The following is a 12,528-nucleotide window of genomic DNA, read 5'->3' on the forward strand; positions in this document are numbered from 1 at the left end:
TGATTGGGTATTTTATGCCTCCCCCTGGGTGTGGACTGTATGTGTATTATTGTAATAAAAGCCAGGCTGGATGAGCCAGTCCAGAGTTCCTGTTTTTACCCTCAAAGTGATGTGTCGTCTCATTATTGGGGGGGAGGATTTATTGCATGCTGTTCCAGTTGACTGCTAGGAGTGCAAGCCTATTCGTATGGTTCCTATTCAACGGTCTACAGCATTCCTATGCTTGAGAAGGTTCATATGCTGCATCGGTTCGGTGATTGTGGTGTCTGCCAGAGTGCTTGGAGTCCTCAGGAAGCACTAGGAGCATCCATTAACGGAGGTACCAAGTCGGGGTGCCAGGCGATCCATTACAAATGGTAATACTATTACCTATTATATAATATTGGCAGGGGCAAGGAAATTCCCTCTAAATAGATGGGTATAGGCAGAGAGTATGGAGACCGGAGTGATAAAGTGTCAATAAGGTGATATAAAGGTAAATGTATCACAGACACACAGCCACCCTTTCTCTTAGCTAGTTTCCAGAAATGCTGGATAGGTAGAAGGTCTATAAAGACTCAGAGAGGTCTAAGAAGAATCCTCTAAACTAGCCCTAATCTCCTTAAACACCTTCAAGGGTGTTCTAAGCTAAAGCTCAATCTAAACGTTTAGATGACTGCCTGATTTCCCATCACAGATGCTGGCTAGGAATAACACTGTGCAAGACAAAGAGTGGGTCTAAGTGCCCATAGTGCAGTAAAGTGTCCCTAGTGAAGTGAAAAAGAGAATAACGAGCTGGCGCCCTATCAGGGGACGTGTATATGGCATCGATTTTAGGAAACGGGCGATGGAAAAAGATGCTTGGTCGGTCCTCCTACTTCAAATTTGGGGCACTGCGCGTGCAATCTAATGTGCCACCAGATAGGTGTGGTGTGTTAAGTAGTAGTATTCCTATCAGTTTAATCCCTGTTATGTGCCTTTTTTTTGGTTTGGTTTTTGAAGCCACAGTGCAGCCCCAGAGGGCCGAAAAATTAGGCATGTACACATGCCTGAAAAATTAGGTATTGTTGCAGCCGCTGCTGTAGCAGCGGCCATAAAAATTAATGTTTGTTTCCCAGGCAGAAAGTGCCCTAAAACATTGCGGCTTGAACCCTAGTTGGTGGCGGATAAGTCACGCATGTCAACTGGTATTCAGAGCTAAAATACAGCAGCGTGTGGACCATTTTTAGCCCAAGGCAGCTCATCTCATCAGGCCTTTTTTAATCGAATGTATCGCCCACTGTCAGTCCCTTCGGGATCCATCCCTCATTCATCTTAATAAACGTGAGGTAAGCTAGACTTTTTTGACCGAGGCGACTTCTCTTCTCAGTGACAATACCTCCTGCTGCACTGAAGGTCCTTTCTGACAGAACACTTGAAGCCCGCGGGGCAGGCCAGAAGTTCTATCGCAAATAGGGATAGCTCAGGCCACAGGTCAAGCCTGCACACCCAGTAGTCAAGGGGTTCATCGCTCCTCAGCTTGTTGATATCTGCAGTTAAGGCGAGGTAGTCTGCTACCTGTCGGTCGAGTCGTTCTCTGAGGGTGGATCCCGAAGAGCTGTGGCGATGCGTAGGACTTAAAAAGCTCTGCATGTTCTCCGTCAACAACACGTCTTTAAAGCGTCCTGTCCTTGCCGGCGTGGGAGGAGGAGGATGACTTTCACCTCTTTCCCTGTTATATTCCCGTTGTGCTGTGACATCACCCTTATACGCTGTGTAAAGCATACTTTTTCATTTATTTTGCAAATGCTGCAGCCTTTCCGACTTGTAATTTGGTAACATTTCAGCCACTTTCTGCTTACACCGGAGGTCTAGTAGCGTGGACACCCAGTACAGGTCATTCTCCTTCAGCCTTTTTATACGAGGGTCCCTCAACAGGCATGACAGCATGAAAGACCCCATTTGCACAAGGTTGGATGCCGAGCTACTCATTTCCCGTTCCTCCTCCTCAGTGATCTCAATGAAGGTATGCTCTTACCCCCAGCCACGTACAACACCACGGGTACCAGATAGGTGACAACGAGCACCCTGGGATGCCTGTTGTGGTTGGTCTTCCTCCTCCTCCTCAAAGCCACATTCCTCCTCTGACTCCTCTTCCTCACAATCCTCTTCCAGCGTTGCCGCAGGTCCAGCAAGCGATGCTGATAAGGCTGTTTCTGGTGGTGATGGTGACCACAACTCTTCCTCTTCCTCTTCACGCTCATCTACGGCCTGATCCAGCACTCTTCGCAGGGCACGTTCCAGGAAGAAAACAAATGGTATGATGTCGCTGATGGTGCCTTCGGTGCGACTGACTAGGTTTGTCACCTCCTCAAAAGGACGCATGAGCCTACAGGCATTGCGCATGAGCGTCCAGTAACGTGGCAAAAAAATTCCCAGCTCCCCAGAGGCTGTCCTAGCACCCCGGTCATACAAATATTCATTAACGGCCTTTTCTTGTTGGAGCAGGCGGTCGAACATTAGGAGTGTTGAATTCCAACGTGTCGGGCTTTCGCAAATCAAGCTCCTCACTGGCATGTTGTTTCGCCGCTGGATATCTGCAAAGTGCGCCATGGCCGTGTAGGAACACCTGAAATGGCCACACACCTTCCTGGCCTGCTTCAGGACGTCCTGTAAGCCTGTGTACTTATGCACAAAGCGTTGTACGATCAGATTACACACATGTGCCATGCATGGCACATGTGTCAACTTGCCCAACTTCAATGCCGCCAAAAATTTGTTCCGTTGTCACAAACCACTTTGCTGATATCCAGTTGCTACGGAGTCAGCCACTTTTCCACCTGTGCGTTCAGGGCGGACAGGAGTGCTTGTCCGGTGTGACTCTCTGCTTTCAAGCAAGTCAAACCCAAGACGGCTTGACACTGCCGTATCCGGGATGTGGAATAGTACCTGGGGAGCTGGGGGGGTGCCGTTGATGTGGAGCAAGATGCAGCAGCAGAAGAGGACTTAGCCGAGGAGGTTATGGAAGAGGATGGAGTAGGAGGAGTAGAGGAGGTGGCAGCAGACCTGCCTGCAAGTCGTGGCGGTGTCACCAACTCCTCTGCAGAGCCACGCATTCCATGCTTGGCAGCCGTCAGCAGGTTTACCCAATGCGCAGTGTAGGTGATATACCTGCCCTGACCATGCTTTGCAGACCAGGTATCAGTGGTCAGATGGACCCTTGCCCCAACACTGTGTGCCAGACATGCCATTACTTCCTTTTGCACAATCGAGTACAGGTTAGGGATTGCCTTTTGTGAAAAGAAATTTCGTCCGGGTACCTTCCACTGCCGTGTCCCAATAGCTACAAATTTTTTGAATGCCTCAGACTCCACCAGCTTGTATGGTAAAAGCTGGTGGGCTAGGAGTTCAGACAAGCCAGATGTCAGACGCTGGGCAAGGGGGTGACTTTCTGACATTGGCTTCTTACACTCAAACATGTCCTTGACAGACACCTGACTGTGGGCAGATGAGCGGGAACTGCTCAAGGCGAGAGACAGGGTGGTGGATGGTTGAGAGGGGGCAAGGAGGACAGCAGTGGTTGACGTGGCTGAAGATGCTGGACCAGGAGGAGGATGGTGGCTTTGAGTTTGTGTGCTGCTTGTACTCATGTGTTGATCCCATAGGCGTTTGTGATGTGCGATCATGTGCCTACGCAAAGCAGTTGTACCTAGGTGGATGTTGGACTTCCCACGACTCAGTTTCTTTTGGCACAGGTTGCAAATGGCATCGCTGTTGTCAGAGGCAGACACACAAAAAAAATGCCACACTGCTGAGCTCTGCAATGACGGCATTCTGGTGGTGGACACAGCATGCGTTGATTGGCGTGCTGTCGGGCTGACCCCGGGTGCCGATGCATGCTGTCTGACTGTGCCACTAGCTCCTTGAAACGACCTCCCCCTGCTTCCAACTCGTCTCTTCCTCCTCTCTGTCTCCCCATTTGAACTTTCGCCCTGTTCTTCTTCTTGCCGAGCGGGCACCCACGTGACATCCATGGATGCAGCGTCATCATCAACCGCTTCACTTGTATCTGACAACTCAGCAAAGGAAGCAGCAGCGGGTACAACATCATCATCATCACACCATACGTCCATGTGTGTAATGCTGCCTGACTGAGACATATCCCTGTTATCTACATCCTCTGGCAATAATGGTTGCGCATCACTCATTTCTTCAAATGGATGTGTAAATAACTCCTCTGACAGATAAAGTGAAGCGGCTGTGGTGCTAGTTTGGGCTGTGGTGGCAGGCGGGTGAGTGGTATCTTGAGAGGTGCCCGAAGCTAAGCTGGAGGAGGATGGTGCGTCAAGGTTCCGAGCGGAAGCTGTAGAAGATTGGGTGTCCTGTGATAGCCAGTCAACTATTACGCAAAGTAGATGGTGGGAACCGCACTCAATCCCAGCGGCCAAGGGTGCTCCGGATCAGGACCAGTGTGGTGTCAGCTTGAAAAAGACCTTTGTTGGTCGACACGTTGCTTGGCGTTGCATTTTTTCCTAATAAATCTGCATACGGTTTCAACTTGGAGTGCCTGTGGTCCTTTCTTCTTTCGTGTATAAGCCAAACTTTGTCCTCAGAACTTTTCAAGTTCAGGGTACGTGGCCTCTGAAAACTGGGCATTATTCTAGGGCAAAAGCGAATCACAGCACCACGACCACGATGGCCCCTGTGGGGTGGCCTGCCTCTGCCTGTCATTTTTTTGGGATTAGTGGTACTATGCGAGCAAGCTACTGTGAGACCAGATATGAGTGGCAATGTGCACTTGCAGAGGTTGGCAGAGTACACGCTGTAGGCCTGACACCCGCTTGAAGACAAGTAACTGCTCTTCAATCTATAACAGTGAAAAAAGTTTTTTGGCTTTAAATGCACGCTATTGTGACACCAGATATGAGTGGCAAAGTGGACTGGCAGAGGTTGGCAGAGTACACGCTGAAGGCCTGACACCCACTTGAAGGACACTGACTGCTATTAGCTTACAGTGAAAAACTTTCTTTCTTTTTAAAGGCACGCTATTGTGACACCAGATATGAGTGGCAAAGTACACTGGCAGAGGTTGGCAGAGTACATGCTGAAGGCCTGACACCCGCTTGAAGGACACTGACTGCTATTAGCTTACAGTGAAAAACTTTTTTTCTTTTTAAAGGCACGCTATTGTGACACCAGATATGAGTGGCAAAGTGGACTGGCAGAAGTTGGCAGAGTACACGCTGAAGGCCTGACACCCAGACGCTTGCAGACAACTAACTGCTATTCAATCTATTACAGTGAAAATTTTTGTTTTTAAATGCAAACTATTGTGACACCAGATATGAGTGGTGGCACTGGGCAAGTGGGCACAGTATCCACTGTGAGTCTGACACAGAAGCTGGCAGGCAGGCAACTGCAATTACATTACACACACAAAAAAAAAAAAAGCAGACTGATGTTCTAGCCCTAAAAAGGGCTTTTTGGGGTGCTGTCCTTACAGCAGAGATCAGATGAGTCCTTCAGGACTGTAGTGGACACTGAATACCCTAGCCTAGCTAGCCATTTCCCTATCAAATGAGCAGCTGCTACACTTTCCCTCCTCTATCTAAGAATGCAGCTTCAGAATGAATCTAAAATGGATGCTGTAGAGGAGGTGGGAGGGTCTGGAAGGGAGGGTCTGCTGCTAATTTGCTGGAATGTGTCTGCTGACCGTGAGGCACAGGGTTAAAGTTTACTCAATGGTGACGAATAGGGGGCGGATCGAACCGCGTATGTGTTCGCCCGCCGTGGCGAACGCGAACACGCTATGTTCGCCAGGAACTATTCGCCTGCGAACAGTTCGGTACATCACTACTTGTGAGTCTTGATTACTTGTGGTGATTAGCAGGGCCAGATTAAGAACCCATTGGGCCTGGTGCTGACAATTATATAGGCCTAATTACAGAATCTTATCGACCAAAAACACTAAAACAGCCATACCTCCCAAGTGTCATGTATCTGATGGAGATTGTGCTGGAGGGAAACTCATAATATGCAGCTATAAGAAAACACATACTCTATTCTAATCTCTCTAATTTATGCTTTCATCTTTCAAGTAAATCCATGCCCCCTAACAGCAGTGTCCAGTGAAGCAGGAAGTCAATGGGCAGGGTAAAAGGGTGGGCCACTGACGCAAATCATGTAATCAAAACTGTGAAAGAGGCAACCATGGCTTAATTGGAAGGCCAGCCTGGCACCCCAACTGAGTGCCTCCGCCAATCGATGCTCCTAGTGCTCACCGAGGACTCCAAGCACTCCACCAGACACCATCAGCACAGTAGACCCCACAAACCGCCACAGCTTGGTAGGGGTCTCGCCATCCTCCACCCACCCTGGACCCAAGACCAGGATCCAGCTTCCAGTGGGTGAACCTCTCCTACTCCAGCAAGTATAGAAGGAACAGCTCTTATAAGAGCTAGGTATTTTAATCCTAGGGAGTATAATGAGTATAGCAAGCCCCAGAGTGAATATAGCTGTCCCCTCCACACATGAGACGAGACTCTATGTTGAGGGTGAAGAGGAACTGATTTTAATGGTGCCACACTTGATCTTTTCTGACAATCCCACATGGACCTTGTGGGGAACTACGGTACAAAGTCACAGACCAATAATAACAGTGTTACAATGCCTGACACTCCCACACATAGCATACAATCTCTCCCCTCTGCCTGGGAGATAATTGAGTCAGATACTGTATTAACTCAATTATCTCCAGGCAGAAAAAAAATACATTTTTATAAAACCCCCAAAGTACCCCAAAAACACATAAGACCCCCACAAATGTTACATCCCCTGGGAGCCCTGATCTGGCTGACCAACATATCCAAAAATCACCAATATCAGTTCAAGGGTTCAGGAATTCTATGGAAGTCACATTTTGACTGACGCACGCATGGTCCCATGCCCAAAACAGTTCCAGAGAATCAGGTTGTGCGGTCGGTCTTTTTCGAGGATACATAAAACGAATGCCATTTGACTATATATACACACACACATTTCAGAACTGCAGTTAATTGTTTACCTGTTAATATTATACAGAGATTTTCCAGTGATTTTTCCTCAATGAAGATAGGATAGGGGATGACGGGATATGTTCGACATTTTGAGGTTCATTAGTGCTTATGACGATGTTTCACTTGCCACTAGCCATTTGTGAGTGGAAATGAAGCCCTGGCGAGTAGACATTCACCTCTGGTGAGTATGGTATGGCTTGCAGGGGTGCATATAACTGTTAAGCCTGGCTAGGAGCATACAAATTAAGATGTTAAGCCCTGAGCTACTTATGTGCTGGTTGTCTGACTCTAATAATTTGTTACGTTGCTGTACCAGATGCTCATATCAAACTAACATATGAAATGACAACTAATCCTGCACATGCAGTGTAATCTGCTATATCATGACACAGTATATATTTAAATATATGTGATACAGGGATTGCACTCATTTGGTAAAGGAACCGGTAGGTATTGTTGTTTTTGTAGGTTATTGGAGCCTTTTTTGTTATGGTTGTATATCAGGATATAAGCGGATTACTGGATATTATTGACTACAGTTTTAATGTTTAACTTTGCATGTTTTCCTCCTTTTCCCGTAACCGTCTACAATATTTACTTGATAAATATTGTCTTTGTGTTGGCAACAGGTTAGAATGCTGTGTGTCGAAATGATTAGCACTAATTCTCTGCTATAAATATCGTTACTGAGATAAAATCATTATATGGTTGAAGAATTAGGTAGTGATCGCATTAACTTCCTTCATTATGAAATTTCAGGTAAGTTTAAACTTACTACTTTCATTTAAAGCGACACTGTTGGTAACGAACCACTTCAATTAAGTAAAGTGGTTAGGGTGCTCGAGGTAGTCTCCTGATGCCATTCCACTGTTCAGTGTCAAACCAATGGAGAATGGTTGACACTGAATGAGGGTCACCAGATGCTTGTGGCTTTACGACCCCCTTGTAGGATAATTCACACTCCCCATTAGCCATACCAACTCATACCAGTGATGGGATGCAGGGATAGGTAGAGATCACGCAACTGACACTCTGCCAATCACTGAAGCCCATCACTACTTGGAAACTTTGGAAACTTTAGCAAAAGCAGAAGAGAAGGACTGGGCTGCAGCACGTGGGTACCCTTGTTCCATGTTAACCCCTTCAGGACGGAGTCAATAGTGCACGTTCTGATCAAAACATAACGTAAACAAAAACTGGAATTTGCGCTATATGTCTGTTCACCTGTAGTTCCCCTCTTTCAAATTATATGCACCCACACTTATTATATATCATTTTGTTCAGGAGAAACCGTTTTTTAATCTATCATTAACTATTCATATATGGAACATAATTTATTATGAATAAAATAAATAAAAAATGTGAGAAAATAAGATTTTTTTTAAATTTGCATTTCCGTCTGACATTTTAACTGTGAATGTCATAACACGGTTTTACTGCAAAAAAATGCACATATTTGTAATCAGCGATGTCTCACAAGTACAACAGTACCCCCCATTAACAGGTTTTATGTTGTTTTGGAAAGTTACAGGGTCAAATATAGAACATTCCATTTTTACCTTTGAGACGGTGTGGTAGCCCAGGAATGAGAATTACCCCCATAATGGCATAGCATTTGAAAAAGTAGACAAGCCAAGGTATTGAAAGTGGGGTATGTTTAGTCTTTTTTAGTAGCCACTTAGTCACAAACACTGGCCAAAGTTAGCGTTCATATTTGTTTTTGTGTGAAAAAAGCAAAAAACGAATATTTGGCCAGTCACAATATTTGTGACTAAGTGGCTACTAAGAAAGACTGGACATACCCCACTTGCAATACCTCGGGTTGTCTACTTTTGCAAATGGTATGCCATCATGGGGGTAATTCTCATTCCTGGGTTACCATATGCTCTCAAAGGCAACATAACCAATCTGGCAAATTTAAATGTGAAAAAATGAAATGCAAGCCTTATATGTGACTCTCTAACTTTCCAAAACACCAGAAAACCTGTACATGGGGGGTACTGTTATTCTCGGGAGGTTTCACTAAACACAAATATTAGTGTTTTATTTTTTTTGTAAATCTGTTTATTGAAGTGTAACAACAGTTTCAAGTTGGCTCACAGGCCAGAAAGGAACTCGTATTTTCCAAATGGTAGCAATATAAACAATAAGGTTCACAAATTAGTAAAACACCATTAAACTTGTTCCAGCATGTTCCAAATTTCCGAGTATCAAGTTATGAAAGTGAGTATGCATAGCAGGTCATAGCACTCGTTTCGTTCATAACAGTCAGTAAAATTACACAAGTTTTAAATAATAATGTAGGATAATATAAATCCATCCCATATCAGAACAGGGATTATATATACGTGTGTATATTTCCGACATACTGTCACTCATGTATCAGACATTGCTTGTATTTACAACCCATTCGTTTTACGCACTGCTGACTTAACATATATACAATCACCGGCCGCTATGGGTATACAGGGTGAATCGTTCAGTGTCAAGTCGTAAAAGGGGAGGGCCAATTACTCTCGCTTTGTGTGACAGTCGGCTTGGAGTAGGAAGGTAGAATGTTATCAGTGCATGGTCAGGGGGTTTGTTGGGTAAGGTCGGGTGTGTATACCCGTGTATCGGAGTTAAGGCTTCTTCAGCGTCTAGGGCGTATATTAAGCGGGCGGCTATCAGTATTATGATGCTTAAGTATCCTTTTCCACTGAAATTAACTGCCCAGTTCTCTACACCCCTCGAACCCCATTCCTCAACCCGCATCCCCCACTAGTAAGTATCCCCTTTGTAAGAGCCGTGTCAGTAACGGGAGCCTACCCAACCCCCGTGTCCATCCCCCGTAGCGGAGCTCGAGAGTCGTACATTAGGTGTTTCAGCCTCTATATCATCATTTTCACCCTGTGTCATAGGGGCGCTTCAATATTTGCGTCCTGTCAGCGGTGAGTTGCTGTGGTTTGTGTGCCTAAGAAATGTATCTGTTAATCGGGACGTCAGAGAGTACATAATGTCTTTTTTACGTATTAGTTATGGTGGAACATATCCCCGGAAACAGGGCTAGTAAACAGGGTCCAGAGTTCCACATCAGATCTCTGTCCGAGGATTATTATCGGTTGATGTTACCGTCTGTCATAATTCGTATGTCGTCTACTACCTGTTCCGTATATGGTTCCACCAGTGCCGAACCCGGGCGAGCCGATCTCCTAACGATCCAGAAGAAAAAGAAAGAGGAGAAAGTTAAGGGGGGGGAGCATCATAGTCTGAGGAGCATTCCCTCGAGCGTCCGCTTCCTGTCAATATCTAGCAATGTATAGGAACCACGGGGCCCACATTTCTGCATGCTTGGCTCCTCTGCCTGTGATGGTGGCATGGGCCTCTTCTGCCCCCTGGATCTCTTCCACCCTGCGTATCCAATCGTGTTCAGTTGGTATCGTGGTCGTCTTCCAATGGGCTGGGATGTTCGCCTTAGCGGCATTAAGTAGGTGTCGTAAGATCGATTTCTTGTATACGGAAATGGGCTGAGTGGAGATGTGTAGCAAGGCTAATTCCGCAGTCCAGTCTGGTAGAATGAGCTCTATTGTGTTTTTGATCAGGTCCCAATAGGGGGCAATAACTCTGCATTCCCACCAGATATGGTATATCGTACCTCGGTCTTCTTGGCATCTCCAGCAATCTGGGAGATGAGATGAATTAATACGGTGTAAGAAAACTGGCGTCCTGTACCACAGGGATATGAGTTTGTAGTTCATCTCCTGGTAGTAGGAGCTCATAGAGCTCTTGTGTTGCCATAGCAACGCTAAGTCCCATTGTCGAGTGGTGATGGTTCTCCCCAGCTGACCTTCCCATTGCCTTTTAAATGCCATCGGGGTAGGAGTGCCTCCTGTCAGCAGGTGTTGGTATAGCGCCGATAGTGCATGATCGAGGACGGTCCCCTGGTCACAGAGTCTCTCGAACCATGTAAGGTCTCTGCGTAAACGTTCGTTGTGTGGTATGGAGGTGTGGTAATGTTTCAATTGCAAGTATCGGAGTTGGAAAAGAGATGTCCGCGGCCTGTCTGCCAGCAATGAGGAGAAATCCCGTAATTTTCCATCGGCAAGAACCGTGTATATAGGGATATAGTCGCGCAAGCTCTCAATGGGCCACACTCCCGCAGGGAGCCCTCCACCTAATTTTTCATTATGTGTGATTGGCAACATGGAGCTGGGTGTTGGGGATATGTGCTCCATCCCTCTCAGTGTTTGCCAGGTAATCAGGGTTTGTAGAGTCAATCCTTCATCGGTCGTCGAGGCGAGTCATCCCCCAGGTGTTCCCCAGATCTCCATTTCCATTGTCCAGGGTCACCCATTGTTTGGTCGGCAGTGTCGTGTGCCAATCCAGTACGCGTTGCAATACCGCTGCCTGATGGTACCTTTTAAAATCGGGTAGTGCCAATCCGCCCAGTGTCCTAGGTCGGCACAGAATGTCATGTCGTATTCGGGATCGACCCCCGCGCCAGACGTATTTAATCACTCCCGTCTTTAGGGACGAGAAAAACGTCGCTGGTAAGGCAAGGGGTATAGTTTGCATGAGAAATAAGATCCTCGGTAGGACATTCATTTTAATCACTGCCACCCTACCATGCCACGTGATATGCGGGTAGGACCAGCTAGCCATGTCCATCAGGACCTTCTTTAGGAGAGGTGCGAAGTTATGGTCATACATGTCCTTCGGTTCGTAGTCACCCAGACGCCTAAATACTTCATCTTGCCATAGCACCAGCGGAACGCGAATTGTGACTCCAGGGAATGGAATTCTTCCGAAGGGAGCGAGATGTTGAGCGTTTCACATTTCGAGATGTTAAGCCGGAAGCCGGACATTCGTCCGAATCTGCTGAATTCCGAGAGGAGGCAGGGCAGTGTGACTCGAGGATTGTGGACAAAGAAGAGGAGATCATCTGCGTATGCAGCTACCTTATGTTGTACCTCCTGCCATGTGTAACCCATGATGTTTGGGTTTTGCCTGATCACCTGCAGGAGGGGTTCCAGTTGGAGCGCGAATAGCAGAGGTGAGAGTGGGCACCCTTGCCTGGTGCCATTCCGAATTGGGAAGACTGCGGTTGTGGCTCCATTAATTCGTACAGTCGCTCTGGGGTCCGTGTATAGGGCAGTTATCCACGTTAGAAGTCTCTCTCCGCAGCCTTGCCACTTCAACGTCTCGAACATGTACGTCCAGTTGACCCGATCAAATGCCTTTTCCGCATCTGTTGATAGGAGCATCAATCGGGTCCCTCTTTTCCGAGCATGATGTTGGATAGCGAAGAGCCTCAGCGTACTGTCTCTGGCCTCCCTACCCGGAATAAACCCTGTCTGGTCTGCGTGTATTAAATCAGGCAGGAGGTGTTTCAGGCGGGTGTCAGGGTACCTGAGGCCTCTACCTCTAAGGGAGGTAGAGACTTGATGGTTTATCCGTCCAGGCGAGCTGTTTCCTCCGTTCCTCGCGGTTCATCCAGCCACTTAAACACCGGCCGCGAGGAATCCACGTCCTTTTC

The 12,528-nt window shown here is 46.9% G+C and overlaps 1 protein-coding gene across 1 annotated transcript in view; it reads left to right on the top strand.

Moving 5' to 3' along the window:
* Positions 1-7,688: 7,688 nt before the first annotated feature.
* The window catches only part of LOC134585375 (uncharacterized), a 91,084-nt gene continuing 86,244 nt past the window's right edge, over positions 7,689-12,528 (top strand). Inside the window, exon 1 of the mRNA XM_063440778.1 lies at positions 7,689-7,772. Within this exon, the coding sequence (XP_063296848.1) occupies positions 7,761-7,772 (12 nt within the window). The 5' untranslated portion in view covers positions 7,689-7,760. The remainder of the gene's footprint in view (positions 7,773-12,528) is intronic.

The sequence above is a fragment of the Pelobates fuscus genome, chromosome 2, assembly GCF_036172605.1.
Source record: "Pelobates fuscus isolate aPelFus1 chromosome 2, aPelFus1.pri, whole genome shotgun sequence".
NCBI lineage: Eukaryota > Metazoa > Chordata > Amphibia > Anura > Pelobatidae > Pelobates > Pelobates fuscus.